A 24064-nucleotide genomic window follows, 5' to 3' on the forward strand; every position below is an offset into this window, starting at 1 on the left:
AGTTTTGGAAGGATTCTTCTTAGGTAGAGATTGTTTTCATATGGCAGGAGACTTGAGTTTAGCGCAGCTTTTTACTCCCTATGAGAATTTGTCAGAGCCGCAGCTAAGATTGAAAATGCTTGTCCTGTAATCCCAATGTTGCACTTTCCAACTTCGTTATTTAGTGGTCCTTCCTCTTAGATTTGTATTAATGTGAAGTTTTAGCAGAAGCTTAATATGGGGAAAGTTTTGGCTGTTATAGGTTGTTCCTTTATTCAGGGATAATGGGGGTAATGTTTAAAATTCTCACTTGAAATAGTGCATCTGTGTAATTCCTAATCTTCTTCGAAAGCCATGAAACCAAAATTATTGAGGAAGTAACTGCAGTTTCACTCAGAGAATGGTATGGATGGTGGAGCTGTGCCTGGCTTTATTCCAAAGGTGGTTTGGTTCTAGTATGTACACAAGAGAAATTTGCTTCCTTAATTATCTTTGTCAGTGCTTGCATAAGGACTGGCGTACCAGCAAGCTTCTGTTTTGCAGTGGCATGTCTTGTACCAGACTGACATGAGTGATGCCCTTAAATGTTTTAAGAAATATAAAATCCCATAAGCTTGCTTTTCTCCATAAAGTTGTCCTTACGTACTCAGGACGTATGAGCACCTGATAAAATCCGCTCTGCAACAGAGGACAATTCAGTTTTCCTTTACTCTTCATAGACTTTAAATGGACCTAAGCAGAACTCTGTATGAAAGTTAAAGTAACAGTTTGAGTTTATTAATAATAATGGCTGGTAGAAAGAAAGGCACAGCAAGGGAAATTGATTTTTTCATTTTAATTTTTTTTTTTATTTTAATTACATTAGCATTTCATTAGCTTCACACTAATTAATGGAAAACCTAAAATGTACAGGCTTCTAGAGTTCCCTCTAAAGTGTTCAAGCCTAGCTTATATATATTCTATAAATGTTTCAAGAAGTACAGGCAGGGTAAAAGGTGGCTGTCTCCTGAGTACTAGGACACTCACATGTCTCTACCAACAATAGATTATACCTACTGGCCAAGAACAGTGTTGGGACTAATTCACTGTGGTCCCTAACCACGTCCAACACTTACCATCAGAAATTAATTGTCAAAGATACCAGTTTTCCAGTAGTATCTGGCTTAATGGCCCTATGGCTATACAACACTTGGCCAGCTGGCCTTAGAAATCTGCAAGATTGATCTCCAACCTTGGTTTTCAACGTCTTTACTTCCTCTCCTTGCTAAGAAACATAGGAGCAAAATTCAAAACCTTTATAATCCTGTAAGTGCCCAATCAAGCTACTAGAATCAAAGGCAATATAAAATTCAGAGTTACACTTGTGATTTTTACTAATGGTTTATATGTTATAGTACAGAACTTGTTACAGTATAGAACTGGGTCAAAGGTAGCCTGGATTATATTTTGATGTCTTTGTCATCTTGGATGTTTCTCTTTCTATTTTTCTGCTTCTCCCTCTGAACTGCTTGTGTTTGAGGGTGGCAGTATTTCTCTGTGATTAAGTAGAATATCTAGAACACTGGGATCTTAACTCCAGTGGGAGTCTTTCCAACCTTGATGATGTATAATGTAGCACATATTTTTATGAACTAAACTACACATCTTTATTTTCCTATATAATACTCCTGCAGACCATCTCATTGGAAACCTGCACTGAAGTTTAAAAACTCTGAAGAGTTAGGGAGTAATAGACTTACAGGTTAAGCAGCTCTGCAGCACAGTAATAAGTACATCCTTAGCAATGGTCACTTATTAATGTATCATGTGCGTTATAATGTAAATACATGACTCTAAGGTGTGTATCCCTCTATACATACCTGTGTGTATGTACATTCTTCTGTTACATGGAAGTGCTCATGTAACTTTTAAATAGAAATGTAGATCGATAACACTTAAATCAAGAAGCAGGCTAGGCCCCCCCAGTGCATAAATTCGGAAGGAAGGAAGGAAGAGCAAAAAACCACACATAATATCTAGAGGCATTGGCTGTCTCCATAGGTGATTCTTTTACTGGTATTTACGGGCCAAGAGGAACATGGAGCTAGTTCATGACAGCCCTGACCTCAGCTAACCCTGTCCATCATAGATTGAAATTTGAGCAGGAAGGCTACTATATATGCTTCTTTGCGGTCATTGTTCTAACCTCCAATAGCAGATGTCTCATTTCAAATCCAAACACTTGCCCCCACAAACTGGAAAAGTAAGTTCCTTACAGCAAGGAAAAATAAGCTGTCTCCAATGGAAAAAAACTCACATGAATTAAGTTCTTGGCCATCTGGAATAGTTGTGATGCATAGTTTTGCTGGTGCTGTTGAGGAGACTAACCTTTCTTTTATCTCCCATATAAACATTCCAAAGAAAGGTTGAGATCTAGTGCTTGGTGAAACTGGAAAAGAACTTGCTTTGTCAGTATTCTGGCTAATTTTTTGCATCTAGAAACTACTGTAATCACTGGCATAGGATGTCTTTAGTAAACAGTGTGCTAAGAGTTGTGAAGTGAAATGTTCAAAGTGTTGCTAAATAGTTTCTTAAGGTTGTTTGTCTATGTTCTATCGCACTGTTGCCCTTTAAAGAAGGGCTGTCAGACACTAAGCATAATCTCTTGCTCAGATTAGACAAGAAGGCCTGTACAGAGACATAATTCAGTCTTTGGCAAGGAGAGTAGATGTTACAACTACTTGTAACTTCACCAAGCCTTAAGACCTGAATGTGACTGGCTGCCTGTGAAGAGTTGGTAAACCCCTACAGATAATCTCATGCTCTTCAGGGAACTAATTTATACTCCTGACTGGAGTTGACACTTTTTGCCTTGTTTTCATGCGTAGCATTGCTACAAGCACAAGTAAGGGATAAAGGGACAGTTGCCTAAAAAGGGATGTGCTGTCTGGACAAACCATCTTTCTACCCATTTCTTGTTTTCCCTCATACTTAAAATGTGTGTATTTATTTTCTTGTGACTCTCCTAGTCTGTAATAAAATAGTTCTGCTACTGTGCTTTATATAACCCTTTTCCTGCCTATTTTTTTCTCTATATGCCAACAAATCAAGAATATTCTGCAGAACATCATCTTATATATTCTAGTTATTCCATCCTGCCCCAGAAGTGTGTGTGCATGGGACACATAAATTTTCACTTCTGTCTCGTTTGCTTTTTCTGGTGAGTATTGGGGTCCTAGTTCCATTATATGATTCTACACAACATAATGTTAAAGGTGAGTATCAAAGGAGCATCAAGGTGCTATTAAGTGCACTGTACAGTCACTATTCTGGAGATGAGGAAACCAAGAACACCAAGGATGACTGTGACTTGCTGCAGATCACACAACTGATGGATCAGGTAATTACTTTTTTGAGAGGAAAAGGAGGTGAAAAACACCTGTTTTAAAATAAATAGTATATTACCTATGACTTATTTCTATTAAAACTAATGCCTTCTTGCGGAGATTTGTGTTTCTGGCATGTTGGAGCGTATCATGTTCAGTGAAAGAGTTTCTTTGCTAGTCTTTTCATTTGTAGGTATACAACATCCCTGATGTAAGAATATTAAGTTCTCACTTTTTCAGTAGTTTATTTCCTTTTTAAGAAAATCTGTTCTGCTAGTAGTATCCATGCCTTACTACTAGCTTTTCTCCTTTTTTCTTGATTCAAGCTGCTGGAGGATCTTTTATAGCAAAGGAAGAGTTAAACAGGCTGGAAGAAGCCTAGCGCAGTTGACTTTGCAGCACTCCAGACTGTTAGCAGATGTTTCATGGGGCATTTAGGTAGCAGCCCAGACTGTATAGGAAGAGTCTGGATAAGAATAGACACTAAGGATTTGGGGAATCAAAAGTGCAAGTCTGGTGTAATAAAGATGTTCCAATATGTTAGAACCTGTCTCAGTTTTCAATTAGATTGCATAATATTTATCTGAAAACAGCAATATCTTAATCGTACAGGAAGAAGAGAGAGGGGATGTCCCATGTTCACTTTTGCTTCTGATGTTTCCTGTCTTGAATGTTACCCATTACCATATGGGTACTGCAAGATACCAATACTGCCAAAACTGCTGCCTTAGACATGCAATGATCTTGCTTATGTGGTTTCAAGTTCAGAAATATATTATAAATATATATTATGGATTTAAGCATCTTCCCCTATTTTATATGCATGATTAAATAATGAGTTGAATCAGAAATGCATTCTTCTCAGTACGATAAATTAATGGGTGAGTGCCACTGTGTTACAATACTACTGCCTTAAACTGTTAAACAGTTCTGCGAATCTTATGTGAAGCCAGGAGAAAGAGGTGTGGTGCACTCTCTTTTCTTTAAAACCTGGAAAATGGAAAAGATAAAGTATTTATATTCAAATTAAAAAAAAAAATCCAAAGTATGAAGTAACTAAATATAACACAAAATGCATATGCCTCTGTAACTGAAGATAACTAATATTCAGCAATGCTTGGCAAAACTCTAGGCTAAGAAAAATGAAACGCATTATCCAGCTGAAACTATGGGGGAATTTTTCTACCTGAATTGGACTAAACTGCCTGCCTGTGAATTCTGTATCCTAAAAATTACATGCTATTATGTAACAATAATAATTTTAGTATGTTCCCTGATTTTCAGGATAAATTATATTTGGAATTCAGTGCTGCAAGGTCTTGAAAATAAAGTTTGTGCAGTTCGAAATGCCTTAATTTCTCAAGTAACATCTTCTCTTTGTCTGGGAGCTATTGAGACTATAATGTGAACACAAGTAGAATTTTAATGGCTCCATTCAGCCTGAAGAAAGGCATCACAGAGTGCAGATCTAGTTCTCTTACAAAGTATTTCTTTGATCTAGGTTTAGGTTTTTTAACTCTTACTCATATAAAAATGCAAAGTTCTTGCAAAGTATTTTTTTGAGTCTAGGTTTAGGTTTTTTAACTCTTATTCATATAAAAATGCAAAGTTCTTCAAAGTGTGTTTTTTGCTGAGCCCTTCTTTGGCAGCGAACATACCCTTCAGCATTTTGATTGTTTTGACCATTTCAAACAAAGAGACAATTTCATAAGAAATTTATATTGTCTTATTACTGCATTACATTGGATGTTTATTCATGTGGTAGCAAATAGACAAGCAGAAAGGTAACTAGCTCTATTTTAGATCTGCTTTTGACATATCTTTACATTTTAGATGTAAGTTGGTTTTAAAATGTGTTTTCCTTGGTTACACGATTTTAAAAATTACGGGCAGAAAAAAATAATGTAAAAAGCACTTTCACTGCAAATTGATGTGACAATGCTGGCTGAAGTGTTTTGTGGGAGAATCATATGACAAAATGTGTCATCAGTACTAAGTGAGACGAAAAGTACCACAACTTGACTTGGAGCATGTGGTTAATCTGTTTTTTTATTTATTATATTTGATTAGGTTGTCATGATGTATGAAGCATCTGAATGTTATCTGTGGTAGAGATCAAAACATGAAGTTTGCAAACTTTTCATTGCCTGATTAAGACTTTGTAGATGGAAATCAGTTATGCCTGCTTGTGTCTTTAGCAGAAAGGTGCTTCACTGAGCCATGAACATTTACTTCAGAATTTGGTTGGTAGAGCACTCTACAGAGAATCCTGAACCACTTGATCTGCAGCTCCTAATCTAAAAAACATCATACTGATGGTCTCAGTGCACATCATCATTTCCAGTGCAAGTTGTAGCAAAACGATATAAAGCACATCACAGTAGTCTACAGGTTGAGAAACTGAGTTCCTCCTCTGACATACGTATGTGTGCCTTTGTTTCCTAATGAAATGAATCAGAGCTGAGTCTTTTCCGTTTCAGGGTCAGATCCATGAAGATTATCCTAAGATGATGAGCACATGAGAAGTATGTTCTTTATTTATAATATCCCTGTATTCATCCTTTGATACAATATAGAGTATCTTGGTTCCTTTCTCCTAGTTCCTTTCCTTTTGGTGTTAAAAACCTGGAAAAGAATACACGTCATCTTCCTTTAACTCAGAAGAGCCCTTGGGGTCTCCATCATTCTTAGTTGAAATTTTTAGTGATAAACTATGTGATAGATTCAGCCACATGATGAATTAGAAAAGTGCAATTTGATTATAAAAGTCAGCCTGTTGAAATTCTAAGTACATCATGCAGTGGGTACATCTGTAGAGCTTGTATCACTTTACATATAGGCATAGAACTGCCCTTAAAAACAAATCATACCTAATTCTAATTTTTCTAGCTAAAATATAAGGAATTTCTTCTGTGTTATTTCAACGGATTAAATAACCCCACTCCTTTAAAATGTTCTTATCCTGTGTCAGTCTCTCTTCTATTATGTATAAATAAGCATACAAGATCAATCAGCTACTATAAACAAGGGTTTTTTTTAAATTTCAGTTTTCTAAGCTACAATGCTCATCAATAGTCAATTGTAATTGACCTACTCAATTGTAATTAGGTATTCATGTGGCCTTACTCATCACTGTAATCTTTGAACATTGCATGAATCTTGCCAGTTTTAAAATAATTTTCTGCCACATAGACATGTGACAATCAGTTTTGTTTTTTATTGTTTCCTTTTATAACATTTACACTTGTCTGGGAAATAGGAACTTCTTACAGCAAGTGAAGAAAGTGAGAAACTCAGAGACGTCAACAAGTTTAAAACAAGAAGAACAGTCCTGGTTACTGTTGAAAACGTTTGCTTTGCTAAGCAAACTTCCTGAGTAAGGTAAGGCAAGGAAATAGCTTGCTACCTTGTTGATCTAGTCACTTGATTTATGGTCAGGAGGAGCACTTTTATGAATAGAGTGTACAGGATGAGGAAACAAAAAAAGAATTTTTTTATTATAAAGCTAACTTCTAAAGCTTTCAAAACATTTGGTCTATTCCTGTGCAACATACATTAAATGACTATTCCTATTTTTAAAAGTTAATGATGTAAAGGATAAATATGAGCAGGCAAGAAAAAGCAAGTCAAGGTGGACAACACAAATTGATGCTAATTGCAAGGCAGGAACAAATGTTAGCCACCTTTGTGTTTTCCTTAGCCAGTAACAGAATGGATTTGTCAATGCATTGCAGAGCAAGTAAGTTTGCAAAAGCAGTAGAAGTCTGAAGGTGCTTCTGGAGGGGCTTGAAAAACATTTGAAGTGATTGTTATCAGAAGAGTGAAGTGAGAAGTGGGGGGGAAGTAAAGCATACAGATTGAATGATCAGATGTTTGTGTATGAGTTAAGGGAATTCAGTAGTTTTGGGGACTTGGGTTTTTGGTGTTTTTCTTTGAAGAAGTAAAGAGTGCTGGGTGAATTGTTTTGTCTCAATATTAGGGATAAATGGGGGAAAAAAGGTCAATCTAGAACTTAGTTGGAGAAAAATGGACATTTTTTATAGAAACAACTAGATTTGAGGCAATTAAAGGCTGATTAGAGTTAACTGATTTTATGATACTATAAAGCTTCAGTCAGTTTTACTGATTGCACTTACACTTAATTTTCTCAGGTTAGTTCACAGCCGGGGAAAGAATATGTACAGCTGCAGTGAATCCGTTCTCTTAAGTTAGGGAAAGTGTATGCTGTTTGTTAGGCATTAGTCTGGGTCAGATTATGACCCAAAAAACACTCCAACACCTCTAAGCATGCAGTGGGAGCTGTAAGTGTGTACTTCTTACCCAAAGAGACAGGACAATTATGTTTCATCTGTTGAGAATTAAATTACAATTGAAAGATTCTGATACCATCAGTGAAAAAATTATCTTTGATTCTGTAAAAGAAATAAGCTTGTATCTACGATTCATTTTTAAAAAACTGTTCCAAAACAAGGATGGTGACAGTATTTTACGAATTACCTTTGACGGCAGTATATTTTATGAATTGTCTCGACATTATTGTTCTTCTCCTTATGGGCTTATACTGACCTCTCCTATTTCTGCAACGCCCTGCTGTGAAAGCAACAGTACAACAGCAAAGGAAGATGAGAGAAGAGCAAAGAACAACAGGAATCAACCAGACACCCAAAGCTGCAGCTTCCCAAGCAGGTGCCTCATTATCCGAAGTATAATTCCTACCACTGTAGCCTTTGGTTTCATTTAAGTGTTGTTTACTGCTGTTCAGACGAGGAAGAGTGGGCATGTGGGATAATACCTCGGCAGACTTGGATATCGAAGTTGAGGGTATAGTCATTTTGTCTGAGCTGGTGATTGACCTGGTCCTTACTGAAGTTATGCTTGTCCTCTTAGCTAAATGATCATCCAGTGGAAAAGTTTCTGCTCTGGAATAAGTGGTAATTTCAGTTTTTTTGACTACCAGGCTTCTACTGGAGGTGTAAGTGTTTGCTGTTAAGCCGTGGCTAGTGGTAGAAGATGGAGCTTGGAGCAGAAGAGAACTCGATGTGGCATTGTGATGCTGGCATCTTTCCCACTCAGTGGCCTTTGTGCTGTTTTGCCTTTCATATTTATTCAGTGAGGAGAGAGTATTTGGCTCTTTGGATGTCAGTTTTTCAAAAATAAGAAGATCTGGATCAGTCCCTATTAAATCATAAACAATGTCAGTTTATGTGATAAAAGCTCATCTGCACACCCACAAAAGGAGCACATGGAGACAATGGCAGGTCAGGGAGCCCAAATAATACCCATCGACACCTTCTGGACTGGAACTGATGTTCCTGCCTAGGGTTATGGGACACCATATGGGATGCAAGGGAAGTGCATTTTGGGATTGCGCAGGACTTGCTATGGGATGCTTAGGAGAGGAACCAAGGGTGAGGAAAGGGAGGGATCTAGGCTGCTGGGGAGTCCCGGCCAGCTCTATGTGTGTGTGTGACAGTCTGCACCAGCAACTGGAGGGGGGCTGCACCCTCTGGGGGTCCTACGTCCGGGTGCCAGCAACAGGGGAGACTGCGGTCCCGGGGCAGCTACTGGGCAGACTGAGCATCTGAGTCCAGCTGCTGGGGGGATTCGCATTGCGCATAGGTGTGTATATATCTTCACTAGCAGATCTCCATCCTGTGCAGCCAGAGAAAGCAGGATGCGGCTCTTGGTGCTGCCTGTGTTTGTGTGTCTCCTTTATGCATGTGTCTCTGTAACCTGTGTGGCTGGCTGTGTATATACATATGCTTGTGGTATGTATGTATGCTCTTTGTGCATGTGCCTAATGGGAATACATTTTCAGCCTTGCTACTGGTTGGATCTGGGGACAGGGAGCAGTGCGCAGCCTCGCCTCTCAGTCTCTCAGATCTGGTATGGTATTTTCCCCAAGCATAGTAATGATTAGGTACTCAGGGCATGAATCTTGAAAGCAGGGTGTATCTTCAAGGTCCTTTCTCAAATACTGAATGGAAGAAAGGGGGGAAGTATTCTTAGAAGTAGGTACATTAATGAAAAAGGAAAAAAGTCTTAGCTTTTTTAGCATTGCATGTTACTTCAGAAGATCTTTAGCACAGCAACTGACCTAGTACAATTTTAACATTTCCTATAGTTGTTATGTTTTCAGCCTTTATAAATGAAATGCTTAATTACCTGTTGTGATGTTGTACAAAATGACATTGATTCTAGCCTTTAGTATGCAACTTTCCAATGCTGGGCAAGACATGTGCAGGCAGTTCATATTCTCATTAATAGCTCCATGGTAGAACACTGCCAGATTGCAGGAAACTGTAATACAAAAAGAATAAAGTTGAGCTTATCAGCATAATGAACGTTCCATTTTGCATGTTACTACCTTATTTAACATCAGAAGGTCATTAATACTGGGCAGCTCCATGGTACTTTAAATCTGTGGTTCTCTCATTATCGTGCAAACTAATTAAGCACCTAGTCAGTAAAGTAGAACTACTTATAACTATATTCTTATTTTAAGAAGAAGGAATAGAATAGCCATCTGAATTCTAAATGTGCCTCTGATAAAATAAAATCATATGCTTTAGCTTGTAGTCCTCCTACCAGTTGCCTGCCTTCAGGTCTCAGCCGCAGTGAGTGGACCATTTCTAAAAGTTTAGTTATCAAGGAAGACAACGCTGAGATGTTTGCTTTTGTATAATATACCTGTCTACTTGAAACTGGACTGCAACCATTCATTTTACCCAGACTATTAAAAAACCATCTTGAACTACAATAAGTAAGTGACATCCTGCCCCGCTGCCAGTTCCCAATCATTTTCGGTTTTTGCCTTTGGGCTATTATATTTCTATGAATGGAGTAGTTTAGACAATTCTTTATTTATGTTTGGAGGTTCAGTTCTGTCTTCTCACATCAGAAATCAGGGCAAAAATAATAATGAAAAAATGCCTGAAAAACTTGTCACTGAAACCCAATTTTCAAAAGTATATAGATGCCCAAATCCTAGTGGTTTAAGATTTAGATTGAAAATATATGCTGCATTACTTATGGTTAGAGTCACACTATATAAAAAGCAGGAAAGATTCTTCTTTCAGAGTTCTACAGGACATCAAAATCTCAAGTCAGAAGTTAATTTTATTTTATAATCAATGTGCATGGAGCAGGATCAATCTTAGATTTTGTTTTAGTCTCATGAAGTTTTGGAGGTTTTATTTATTTTATTTTATCTGCCTTGAGTGTAACCTCCTGAGCTAATACAGCTACCTGCAATTAAAAAAAGTATTGGCAGGGCAGGGGACACATTCAATAGTAGAAAATACTGTAAATTATTAAAACAGCTAAGGAGAACTTTTCTGATACTAATTCTGACTCTAAAGCTTTACATTTCAGAAAATTGCAGCATACCTTCTGACTCTAAATTGGACAATTTTTGTATGAAATGAGCTTTTAAGATAAGATCTGTATTTGTTAATGTAACTGTCTAGAAGGTGCAAATTAATAGGGCTGGAGAGTTGCTTCAGGCAAACAAGTCTAAAATAATGCTGTCTTTTTTTTTTAATTGGAAAAGTGTTTTAGTTACAGTAATATTCACGTAACACCCTTACAAAAAAGCTTTATTTTACATAAACTGTTAGGAAACTACCTACCTTTTAAAATGTATTCTATTTACCTAGGTATTTATTCCAAACATTTTCCTCATATTTCTAAGTAATGAAAATAATTTGTAGTACTTCTGCAATGAACAGCAGAAAAAAAAATCATGCAACTCTTCCTATTTTATGTGTAGTTAAAAAAAGAATAAAATCCCTAACCTATCTACAAATGAGAAAAGGAAGAAAATACCTAAACCCATGCTTACTGTCTTTTCTGTATTACTTGTATTTTTTTCAGTCAATAGCCTCAGTACTGCATCATAGATTAACACAGTAAACATACGCCTTGAAAATAGTTTTTTCCATCATAATGAACTTGTCTGCCCTAAGAGAGAAACATTATTTTCAAAAAACGTGTACAATTAATTAAATAAAAATCTGCAATGAAAATGCACTCTGTTTGTCTGAACAATACAAATTCAACAGCTCTAGGGAAGGAAAAATCATGGCGGAAGTGCCGTTACAGAATTGTCTTGTGCTTTTTAGCTACTTACATATAAAGATCAAGGTTGTCTGCCTAGCTGAAACAAAAACAGTAACATTTGCAAGTAAAACCGAGATCCTAAACTAAAATGGTAGCAAGGTAAAGCTAAATCAAAGATGATAATCACCAATTTTTCTTTCACTGATATAATTTTCATGTCCTATATATACCTCTAGTTAGGCTTTACCAGTTTCCAGTTATTTGTCATAGGAACTTGAGCTTCGAGTACATATTTATGAAAGTAAGACTGGTACACAGACACTTAAGATTACCAAAATAATAGCACAACATAACTTGTGGAGACAGTTATAATCTTACAGGGATTATGCAGAGCTCTGGCTTTATTATATACCAATTGTTTTATATCTTTCTTTAAAAGATGAGAAACATTTTGTAGTGTTAGAGAAGCATTTTTCATAGAATCATAGAATCTCAGAATGGCTTGGGTTGGAAGGGACCTTTAAAGGTCATCTAGTCCAACCCCCCTGCTGTGGGCAGGGACATCTTCAACTAGATCAGGTTGCTCAGAGCCCCACCCAACCTGGCCTTGAATGTTTCCAGGGATGGGGCATCTACCACCTCTCTGGGTAACCTGTGCCAGTGTTTCACCACCCTCATTGTAAAAAATTTCTTCCTTATATCTAATCTAAATCTACCCTTTTTCAGTTTAAAGCCATTACCCCATGTCCTATCATTACGTAACTATTTTGATGTATTTGCTGAGGACTACAGGCATTTCTACAGGTGATATATAAAAAACATTGGCTTCTACGGGTAAAGGAATTTAAAATCCAGTGACTATTTTTAAGAAAATAATTCTGAATATAGAAATAGTTCTAGGCATCAGTAAAGATTATGGATCATTTTTAGCATAAGTTAACAGTTTAAAAGGCAAAGCCTTTCAAATATTTCTGTGAAGTATCTATGTAGTACTTGCTTTTCTGTGATATCTTTTGTTCAAGGATTCTTAAACACTCAGCAAACACTAACAATATGGTATTATTGAAGTCATTGTTTGAAAAATTACAACTTTCAGATGTTTGTTCACATTGATGATTTTTCTTCCAACAGAAAACTGTTCTTCACTTGCATCATATGTAGCAGTATGTACCCTTGCCTTCAGACCCAGGTACACAATGTTATGGTTTTTGTCAAAGAATGGATGTTTTGTGCTAATAGTATACTCTATATTTGTTTTTCAGTGTGATATATGAATACTATGCAAGTTTCTGATATAGGGGCGATCTTATTTAAGAATATACAAGACACCTGAAAATACATGTATTTGTTTGAAAGGAGAAGTGAAATCTTCAAAACCTTCCCAATCTTCCAAGTTTGTGCAGAGTTCTGTTGTCATTAGAAACTCTGGGTTTTAGCACAACATAATTATAAGTATTTTTCATTTTAATGATTACTTTGCAAGCTTTATGAAAATATCATTAAATAGTAGAAAAAGTATCCCATCGGAAGAACTTTGGGATCTGTGATGGATTTTATTGCATAAAATCAGGTAAGAAAAATAAGTCTCAAACCTATTTTTTTGTAAGGAAGGATAGTTCTTTGGTCAGAAAAAATACTTTAAAAGCATGCTATAAGATATTTTGCATTGGTTTGAGGAGATATAAGCAGCATATTTTATTGCTTGTTTTTAAATTATTTCAAAATTCCTTTTTATTTTGTAAGATTAGCTTTCAATAACTGTGCTATTACTGAGAATTCAGCAAAGAAATTTCTTACCAAACTTCTTATTGATATTTCTTGAAATCTTAATTAGGACATTTATTGGCAATAGTATTTGTGGGAGTGACTACATCTGTCTCTTTGGGATTATAAGGAAACCACAAGCTGATTTAAAGCCTATCTTCGAAGTGCCATCTAATGTCTCTATTTTAGTTAAGATTGTAACAAATTTGTGCTTGACTATGTAACATTATAAAAACAAGATTCCACGTTACCAGTACTTATCTCTGTAAGGTATCCAATCCCATGTTCTGTGAGAAAAAGTTTGTTGTCCAAATAGGAAAAAATTGCTGAAATGTACACAATTGTTCTTTCCTCGCAATATTTAAGACAGAAGTTGACTCTTCCCAGGAATGCTGCTGGCAGTTACGTCAGTGTCAGGTTGTCAAGGTCATATTTTTGCTCATAATTCAAAATTTCATCAAAATTTGTATTGACTGTTTTTAGTTACTGTTTTCATCCTCCATATCCATAGTTTTTCATCCTCCATATCCAAAAAGCTTTCAAGTCTTGTGAGTTTTGCAGTCAAATTTAAGCACCACAGACCCACACTTCACGTACATTCCTAAATATATTCCTATAGTGTGCCAATGCAGTGTGATACAGAGAAAGTATAGTCTTGGGCTTAAGACAAGCAATGATTTTTCTTATTTTTATTCTGAGTCTGAATTTACAAGGCTAGGGAAAAGGGGTTGCAAGCTGAATACTGCTATTATTTATTGCTATAACTTTCTTGCTCGTATTAACATTATACCTGGGTTGCATAAGAAACATGGTGTAAACACAGAACAAGAGAGTGCTCTCTCCAAGAAAATTAATATTCTTGTATTTCGGAGATGGACAAATTGTGTGTTCACTCCCCTTTCCCCCTCACCATTTCCTAGTCTAGTATCCTAATCCATGTAGAAAAGTCCTGTTGAAATCAGTGTCACTGATTTTTCTCTGCAGCAGTAGATGGTGATGGATACTGAAGAGTTACTGTTTCAATGTTAGCATTGCCCACAAGCTTTGTAACAGAGATCTAAAATTTCAAAGCAGACCCTAAGATTTTCATGTGTTTCTAGTGTGGTCTTCTAAAAAATTCAGATTATCAAGTTCTTTTCTATAGGACTGAAGATGGGGGAACAGTTACAATGTGCCTCTGCTTTCCTGCCTCAAAAAAATACATATATCCCAATTTTTTGCATTATTTCTTCTTCAAATAAAGGAAAATTACCGAAAATGTTTTTCCTCACACGTCATGATACAAATTTTAATGTATGCCCCAATCTTGATAATAAACACTCACCGTTCCTCAGAAGGCAGCAGGTTCTGCTGCACTGTTGAGGTGAGACTTCTGCGTAAATCTTCAGCACCTGGGCTCCCCTCTTCTGCGATTCCTGCAGGTCAATCAGAAGACCTGGGAAGCGTCGGATCCAGCAGTTTTTGTAAAATGTGGTGGGTGAGCAGAGAGAGTCTGACTCCACAGCCAAACCCAAGACCAACAGCACTTCTGCTATTGCCACCAGCAGAACCATCTCTTCAATGTAATGGGCTTAGTCAGTGCGCTTGCTCCTCCACGGATGCACTAAAGCTTGGACCAGCACTTTAAGAGACAATCTCTTGGGTGGTGAGGATACTGCCAATTCTGCCAGGGACATGAGCCAGGGGATGTTTTTTCCAAACAGTTCCCATGATGCTGTTTGGGCAGCTGCTGGAAGGAAGCAGCCATTTTATGAGCTACATACGATTATAATAGTTATTGTTGTTCTCTAACTTAATTATTTGGAGACAGTTTTTGAGAGACAGCAGGCACAGGTTGCTTTTAGTCATTCAGAGAACTTGTTTCTGTGGTCCCAAGTTTGTGTTTCTTGTCCTTCTAAGACCAAACTAGGCAGACAGCCTTAATATGTGATGAATAATGGTAAGCTCAGCGTATTGTTTCACCTCAGCTCTGAAAGTATGCGGTATAGTTGCTTGAGAGCAGATAGGTCTGCCACTTTGTTCAGGCATACTATTACACTCAACACAGAAGAAACAGCTCAGTTTAGTTTCGTAACTCTTTCTGAATTACCTGGTGGCTGCAAATAGTTTCCTTCTTTACTAAAAAACTGAACTATCTAATTCTGTCTGCCAGGCAGAGGTGGAAATTTGTTCCTCTTCCCTAATCTGTTTTGGTTGCAAGAATAATACAATTTTATTTCCAAAGATCTAGGAAGAGATGAATATGACTGGAGAAGGCTGTCACCTACATTCATCTCTGGACTAGGTAGGTAATCAAAGTCCTGCCCCTAATCTTCCATAAGTTTAAGAATATTGAACAGTCTGTATGGGTTGTTCTGCTTATGTTTAAGCTTGGAAAAGGCCTGTGAGAGTGCAAGAAAGAAAATGTGGTTGGTATATAGGGAGGCAATTTTTCAACCTGGTCTGAAACCTGAAACTCCCAAGTGTTTTGTTTCTTAAAAGGACCCAGTCTGATCCCTGATTCCCACTTCTGTACACCCTTCATACAGAAAGGCTTTAAAATATTACAATACATGAGTTCATTTAAACTCAATGGACTATACAGTGCAGTTGAGAGAATTAGGTAGAAATACGGTTGTCTGCAATAAAAATTGTGTGTTGAATATATATATAAAAATATTTTAGATGGCATTTTTTCCCTCAAGATTAGAATCAAGGAATTTCCCCAGTCCTACATGAAGTATAGATCAGTGACATGGTGTGTGGGGGAAGCCTCAAACTCATTTTAATTCTTTAGTCGTTATAGCTGCTGTTTGTTTTGCAAAACAAGGCCTCCAGTTTGGAAATGAGCTGACAAGTATACATTTTTGTTCCTTACAGAGCTCCTTAGAAGGTAATAGAGCTCAGAGCAGGTTAACTCCTATTGATCCAATAGCAAGACCAAGGCATTTATTTATTCAGTGGAACTACTGGCTGTAATTAGGAGGATTCCAAATAAATGTCTGTTTTTATGCAGATTGCATGTCTGTTGTGGGGAATATGTGAATTAAATTGTAAGAAAGAGTCTAAGTGGGTAATTCTTTAAGCCTCTGTCCTTTGAACACCAGCTCTTGGTACTTGTGTTGTTTTATTTAGTTTTGGTAGTTTGATGTGCTTTATTTTTATTTTAATCTCTATGTGAAAATCACTACTTAAAACCTTAAATATGTTTCAATACACCTGTTAGTTTGCATTCAGTGGACTGCACAGGGACATTTTTAGGCATTTCTCTACCATTGCCACAAGCACTATTGACAGTGTATTTTTCTAAAATTTTGTTTCAGCTTTCCAGATATTCCAAGGTATCACTTGATATGGGACACACTCAGAATTTTGAAAGATATGCCTGTATTTTGGCATTGCCTCCAGCATTTAGTATGAATTTTGGATCATTTTGTTCTCTAAGACTTACATGCAAAAATATTGATTCCTGATTGCTTTCCTCACTTCTACTCTTCCCGTATCTCCAAGAAGAGATAGATTCTGAATAACTTGGGGAAGCATGGACCAAGAAGATTAAACTGATACAAAACTAATATTTATATTGGATAAAGCTGAATATGTCTTTAGTCCATTGAAATAAATAGGATTATTTGCATGAACAAAAAATTAGATATAATAGGTAGCTTTAATAGTATATGTGTAATTACATAAAGATTACACTGTCTCAGCTTCTCTGTTTTTATACGTTTGATGCCTTGCAAAGTGTATGTGTAAATAACAAATATGTTTACTTCTTCCTTTCCAGGGGAAAAAAAAAAAAAAGGACTAGGCCTGTGACCTACTTCAGTTAGATGGACCTGAAATGCCATACGATTTTTTCAATTTCAGTGGGGCTCTGTCCAGACATTAAGATAAAGTGTGACACTGGACATGAACACACCTGAGCATCTAAGCATCTTTCAGACCATTCAGTAAGTCTTTCTCTGTTTTGAATAAAGTGACAGATTCTTAAGTACCTGTTACTTCCATTGAGGCAGTCACCAAACACAGTAAGTGTGAGTACTCACTGTGCATAATGTTTAATTATGTACTTGCAGAATTGGGCTTGGGTAACCAGTCCCGTTTGGTACAGATCTATATGTTTTCAATGTATATTTTAAATCTCTTTTTTGTTTGCCACTGTTTGTCAGTAGACATGTTGCTAGTCTTTCTCGGTACCTTCATGTTTCTGTTCTCTTCTTCTGCTGTGTGCTTCAACCAAACAGCCTTTTTTCCTTTTCATTACTTGTCATTCTTTCTCCCTTCTCTGTTTCTGAATAAATTATAGGAGCAGGAACAGCTGCAGGGAAACTTTTTATTTAATGAAATATAAAGAGATTGAAATAAATAAATAAATGATTGCTTTAGGCAATTTCCTTTAAAAACTGAAAAGTTCTCTCTCTTAAATTTCAGAGTCTTCTGCCAGTTTCCCCATAATTTCACTTTGACTTTTCTACGGGAAATGCATATATATAATTTAATGCTGAAGTTTTAAATCACAAACATTTTGCAAGAACGAAATACCCGAGCCTTACCTGCAAACTAGTGACCGACTGTTCCATGTGCTCTGCAAGGAGGGATCAAGAGACTTTTACTGTTAGTAAGGAGTCTCTGGCCAGTATCAGACCAGTGCTTCATGTTATTTAGTAATTCTTTTCATAGGTATTCTCAAATTTCTTCCTGGAAAAACAAAAAGGCAGTTGTCTGTTTTCTGTGAGAACATGGATGTCTTTGCAGACCTTTCAGTAAAAGAGATATAAATGTACCTGCCACAAAGGAAGAGAATGATCTTTTTAATGATTCTTGTTATAAACAGAAACAGTACCTGAAGTTTTCCACCTGGACTGGCAGTGATAATGGCACAATCCAAGAGCTTCTAGCACAAAGGATTCATCATCAGGTATTAACTCTTTTTTTGCCAAATGTAAACAAAACCAGACACCTTTTCGATGTAAAGTAACAGATATATATTGATATTTGGAACTATATTTACCTTATATGGGATATATGGTTCTAGAGCTCAGAATATGTAAAGACCAGAAAGATCTATATAGCACAGGAAGGCATTCCCGAAAAGGACTAAAAATGCCAAGGCTTTAATTCTATAGTCAGATCAGTCTGTCTAAAACTACACTGCACATTGGCTTTGTTCATGGGTCATCTGTTGTCCACACTGTTATTGTCCCATGCGTCTCTGCTGAATGTCTTGAAGTCCCCTGTCAGCCCTGGGTGACAGGGGACAGTCAATGTCCTGGGTCAAGCTGAAGTTTAGGCATTTATGCGGTTTGAACAGCTATGGGAGACAGTGGTGTTAGTTGCTATGTGCCAGCCACGGCTAGTGCCTGTCTGTGATAGTTTCTCCTTTCTTCTGCTCTGTCAGCGGTGGTTAAGCCAGTATGATCAGGTCCCTCATGTAAATGCAGAGTAGACAAGAGGGGACAGTTGGGCCTCCTATCTGCGTCTTCCCTGTCCCAAGTAGATTAGAGGAGACAAGGGAGAGATACTCCCTGAGGCCCAGATGTGGCAAAGCAACGCTCCTTGATGCTGCCATGCTGATGCAGAAGTATGCAGCGAACGATTGCTGCTAGCACAGGCCCAGCCTCTCTCAGGCGTGGGAAGACACCAGTGCTAACTGTGTAAAGCACTTCTCTGCCACACTTAAAATCAAACATGTTAGCTTAAATCCAATCATCTGTGTTTTAGATCGTGTCTGACGGAGCAGTTGAAAGATGACAACTACCAGCTGAGAAGAAGCAGCCTGCAGTTTCCCATGTGAGTTATGAACCTGCCTATGTCCTCATTTGAACATCAGTGAACATCAGTAAGCTTATTTAATCAAATGTGCAGCATAATCCCATGCAACGTCAGCCCTAATAATCTCTGCTGAAATCAGTGGAGCTCTGTGCCCGTGTTGCACTCCATGTGTATAAATCGAATTATTATGTGAATAATTGTATTTCAACACACTGACTGTTGAAATAATCTTTATCTCATTTTTCTTAGATATGTACATGTGTTTTCCCTTCATTGCAGCAGTGTTAAGGTCAAAATTTTACCTAAGCTAAGTATTTTGATAATGTAAGAATATGTCACTGTAACTCTATTATAGTGTAAAAGTTATAAAATACTAATGTAGTAAATCATGAAATGTAAGTGAAATGTAAGTACTTTGAAAAAAAAATCAAAGCAAATCTTTTTGACATTACTGAAATACTGCACTCACTTTCTCCTTTAAAATTTCCTTGAAATCAAAACATTCTTGCAAAATGTCTTAAGTCCAACAAAACAGCATTTTTTGAGAGAACTCTTTTGTCAAAAACAGCTATTAGTGGTCGGATTTTGGTTTGGAGCAATATATCAAGTTTTTAATGAATCTGACCTTCTCCAAGGTTTGGTTCAGTTGGGTCCAAGATTCTGGTTTCAGCCCCATCCCAGCAACATGGTAAAAAGAAGTGAAATATTGCAGTTTCTGTTCCTGGGACTTTGTGAAAACCGTTTTTTAAACCCTTGTTTCAAAGGGGCTGCCAGGCCCTGAGATTCTCTCGGAGCTTGGCTTCAAACTAATTCTGGTAAAACCTCTGCACGAAGGCTGGAATCCGTGTGTTCAAACGAAGAGCAACAGAAGTCTTAGCCAGATGAGATTTATACAAATATAAATCTACTGGCATACATATAAACTTGAGCCAAGGTTTATGACAAAAGGCACAATGTTTAGCAAACACTCTAATGAATGAATGCTGATTTATAACAGAACTTGAAACTGGGCAAAGGGGATGGAGTTTCAATATTGTGATGAATTTTATACAGCTGGATACTTAGTGAAAGTCTTCCATGTGGGTTACCATTCATCTTACCTAGTTATTATGTACTAAAATTCAGCTCTGCCTGTCTGCACTAGGATTTAAAAATACAGGCTGTTTTAAAAGCACACAGTTTACTCTCATCTAGACAGAGCTACACAAGAAAATTCTGGCTGGGGATGTGCGTTGCATTTGTGCAGAACAAACATCCCTAACAGGAGATTCAGCGGCAGGCAGAGCACTCCAGCAGCCTGACCCCTGTTCAGGTTTTGTCAGGGAACACTTATTTCACCTGAGAGAGTTTCAAGGAAATTCCTTACTGGGTCTTTGGCGTAAAAACCAGAACAGATTGAACGCCATTGTAACGATCTACACGCTCGTGCCTCCATTCTGCTGCCTGGTGACTGAACTTTCTCACAATCCACGGAGAATGCCCACTAGCACACAGACTATTGGAACAGCCTTTTTGCTGCCCAGAGAGAGCTCAGTAGCACACACACACTAGTATTAATCACTCATTAAATTTCACTAAAGCAGGGATAAGTTAAGTACTTGATAATAAATAATCAGTACTCAAAAAAAATACCACTCCAAGTATTTTTTCAGTAGTGTTACAACATACATTTGTTGCAAGGAATAAATATTAAATAGTACATCAAAAGCAGAAAAATTAAACAGAAAATAATAGGGAATGAAGTCTAAACAAGTGCTATTAGAAATAGGAGTGCTTTTTTTTGGAATAGCATCGCTAATGGCATTGGGTAAGAAGTGCTTTGTTTGGCTGCGAATTTGAAAAAAGAAATTACCTTTATTTAGCAGCTCATCCTTCACCAATGATAGAGATTTCAGTTGAAATAAAATTATGCTCCAGTCAGTTCCTCTCAGAAATGCCAAGATCCTTTAGAAGACTGATATTTTTAACGCTGAAATACTGCAGGATATTTCCTATGTTCCACAGATGCTTACTTTGTATCCTGTGACAAGGAAAATACTAAACAATGGCAGCAGTTGGGGAATCATTTCCAAAAAACTAATTCCTCTCTTGAGTAATTCCACTATTACTCAATACACAGTTCCCTGGCAGTACAGTACAATTCCCTGGCGTCTCAGAGGGAAGAATATGGCACTTTATATTTTATATTAGATAGCATGTATATTTTAAATATCCCCTGATTCGGTTCCAGTTCACATTTTAGACTAATAAGGCTGAAAGGAATCCAATTTTCCCGTTGTTTTCTGCCCTCTATGTGGTCTTCCCTTAGAGCAATCAGGTTGGTGTTACTTTCTGGTTCTCATGTATTATCCAGTGTCTCTGTGTTGAATCAAGAGAAGGTTTGCCTAAAACAAACACAAAACCACTGCAGTCTTCCTTTAGGCACTGTACCGGTGCTTAAGGGTTTGGTTCCTTCTGCTGCAGACTTTTTGTGTGATCTTGGGTTAGACCCACAAAGAAATTCAGGCTATATTTTGTGTATATGTAAACCAGGTTTCCTGCCAAGAAAAGCATTTGTCATTCTGATTCCCAGTCGCTGGTACTTCTGTTACCCCTCTTTGCTGTGTCTTGTGACCGTACCAGACTGGAGACCCATCCAGCTTACCACACAAAACCATTGAGTGGTTCACAGAGGAAAAACAAGTGGCCATGGTTTTCTAAGTAAATCTAAGCAGTGTTAAATACTTGAAGTGAATCTAAAGTGTAAGCAGGCTTCAGTCTTAGCGCGCAGAGCAGGCTCGCACCAGCCCTATACACATGCCTTGCCAGTCAGGAAGCGTGAGCCAAGCTCCACGCAAAATAGAAAGAGTGATACTTCTGTCTAGTTATCTCTGGCTTTGCTTTTCCCATCTTTGTAGTAGTAGCTCCTCCTGACTCTCTGTGATTCCTTGCTTTTGCTAAGCTAGGAAAGTCAGAGGGCTATAGAAATGTATGCCCAGGCAGAGAAAGGGTCAGAAGCTTAGGTTTTCCATATCATGGTTGAATGGTCTATTACAATGTAGCTGCTGTATAAAAGAGCTTCTTCCATTTCCAAGTCTTTCTAAAAGAAAAGAGTGATCTCGCTTCAGCCTTGGAAATAATTCAGGCATTAACTACAAGAAAATAGTTCAGGCACCAAGCACAGGAAAAAGTGTCTAGACTGTGAATCCCAAGCAGAAATGTCCATCTCGACTCTAGAGAGCCCTTATTGACACTCTCTGGTGCCTTCCTGCTCCACTTGTTGGCACTTGAGAATCCTTTTCCTTCAGATAAATTTGTCTCTCAGACACTGTAGAGAGAGACCTGAAGTATCTAAAACAGGCTTGAAGATTTCTTTCCAGAAGCCAAACTCTAAAAGCAAGGTATTGAAAAGCTGAGCATAGTTGCCCTTGTCTTCCTCTCTGCGTAAATGTCTTGTTCTTCAGGGTATGTTCTTTTATCACGCACTCATTTAATATCTACCATGATGCAAACTTGTTTTCATGTTGTTTCATGCTTCAGCATGTTCATAAAGAGTGATACGCAGTCTTTTGTATTTGTTTTAAAGATCATGCAAGTCTTCTATGGCTCTTAACTACAGATTTTGACTTTGTAGGTCTAGCACTAGAGTTCCATTTTTAACTTTGGAAAATACATTTCTTACTCTCTTAAGATCAACGAAGATGATTGCTGGTGAAACAACAAGACTTTTTCTTTGTTTCCAGTATAATAATGTGTATTATTGATCTTAGCACAAAACAGTATAGCTGTAGACTGGGAGGCAGATGAAATTATCTGTACAAATAAGAAAAAAAAGGTAGTCCTTGCCTTGGTGCATTTGCAGTATAAGTGCTATATAATCACACCATACAGACCGACTGATTAGCGTAGTAAAAAAACAAGGGAACTGCCCTGTCAGCATGCTCTGACTTAAAGCAATTGCCCAGCCCTAATTCTGGATAAAGCACAGATAGCTGACAATCAGCCTGGTAAAAACAATTGGTTAAAGAAACCGATTTAGGCTTTTTACAAAAGTGGCCATTCAACAAAGAGTACTGCTGACCCCTTGTGCGTATGACAGCTCCTGATGAAAGCTATAGAAGTCAGTGCTCTCGGAAGTTTGCTGGCAGGCAGAAAATACTTATTAGTACATGACAGAACTGATCCAGTTTATTAAAAACCTCAAGGATTGTGAGGAAGATGGACTTGAAATCCTTGGCAGAGTGGCTGGTGCAGGCACATAGGCAACAGAAGAAATATTCCATCTACCCAGGCTGCAGTGTCAACACTTTGGGGGAACTGAACTTATCATAACTGACTATGTGGAAAAAATCACTCACCAGTTAGGAGCTAGCTTACCAATACATCAAACATATGAAACTTCAAAACAGATGTCTAAAGATGGCAATCATACCACCGTGTTGGCAATCATACTGTATTCCAACAGGGGAGCTTAATGGCCACGACAAATACGAGCTCTCTGTTTACCTCTGAAGTATGAATGATTACAATTGCTTGAAATGTCTGCCTATGGGAATTAAAGTAGAGGAAAGAAATATGGGTTGGACTCCTGCTCAAGTAGTAAGACACTTGTTGTGTGTGATGATCTTTTCAAGGCTGAACCTGAAGTAAAGAAAAAACCAGCCAGTGCTCAGACTCAAGCTTCAGCTAGTCGAAAAGCCAAATGATGGAGTGCTTCGTCAAGAACAGAATACAGGGGAGTGGAATCTGAAAATTGATTAAATATTGAAGGAGAATGAAAGAGGAACGGAAAGCAAGCAAGCAGTGAAACTCACTAGTAAGAAAGAGAAAACGAGAGGTGATTGTGACCTAGCTAGGGACTGAGGCTGCTGAAAAGAGCTCTTCGGAACTGGTTGGAATCCTATATAAAAGGATTTCAGAACATGAAATGGGCCCTTCAAAAACAAGATGATGAAAATGTTTTGAAGTGAGGAGGAAAAAAAAAATGCACCGAAATCTACCCCACCTCAGCAAATGCTTTTATAAAAGTCAACAGAAAAGAATACTCTGAGATTGACATTAATGTCATCTGAATGGGCTAGAGTTAAGAAGCTGAAGATCAACAAAACAGTGAGAGAGGATCATTTCACAGAGGGAATGCTAAAAGCAAACCACCCTTCTTC

General features: G+C 37.5%; 1 protein-coding gene across 1 annotated transcript; it reads right to left on the bottom strand.

Annotated features, from left to right (window-relative positions):
• Nucleotides 1-7830: 7830 nt before the first annotated feature.
• Nucleotides 7831-14779, bottom strand: MANSC4 (MANSC domain containing 4). The gene is made up of 3 exons (XM_009586062.1): nt 14494-14779; nt 9510-9644; nt 7831-8519 (listed from the first exon to the last, which is right to left on the bottom strand). The coding sequence occupies exons 1-3, from the start codon at nt 14720-14722 to the stop codon at nt 7831-7833; spliced, it is 1053 nt and encodes a 350-aa protein (XP_009584357.1). The 5' UTR covers nt 14723-14779.
• Nucleotides 14780-24064: the final 9285 nt, after the last annotated feature.

This window comes from Fulmarus glacialis, unplaced genomic scaffold, assembly GCF_000690835.1.
Source record: "Fulmarus glacialis isolate BGI_N327 unplaced genomic scaffold, ASM69083v1 scaffold23709, whole genome shotgun sequence".
NCBI classification, from domain to species: domain Eukaryota; kingdom Metazoa; phylum Chordata; class Aves; order Procellariiformes; family Procellariidae; genus Fulmarus; species Fulmarus glacialis.

What these genes read in the sequence shown, in the direction of transcription:
- MANSC4 (XM_009586062.1), bottom strand. Translation starts at nt 14,722, where the DNA reads ATGGTTCTGCTGGTGGCAATAGCAGAAGTGCTGTTGGTCTTGGGTTTG. An exon ending in CTGCTGCCTTCTGAGGAACG is followed by an intron (nt 9,645 to 14,493) that starts GTGAGTGTTTAT and finishes TTTGTATTACAG; the next exon opens with TTTCCTGCAATCTGGCAGTG. An exon ending in TTTGTACAACATCACAACAG is followed by an intron (nt 8,520 to 9,509) that starts GTAATTAAGCAT and finishes ATGATTTAATAG; the next exon opens with GGACTGATCCAGATCTTCTT.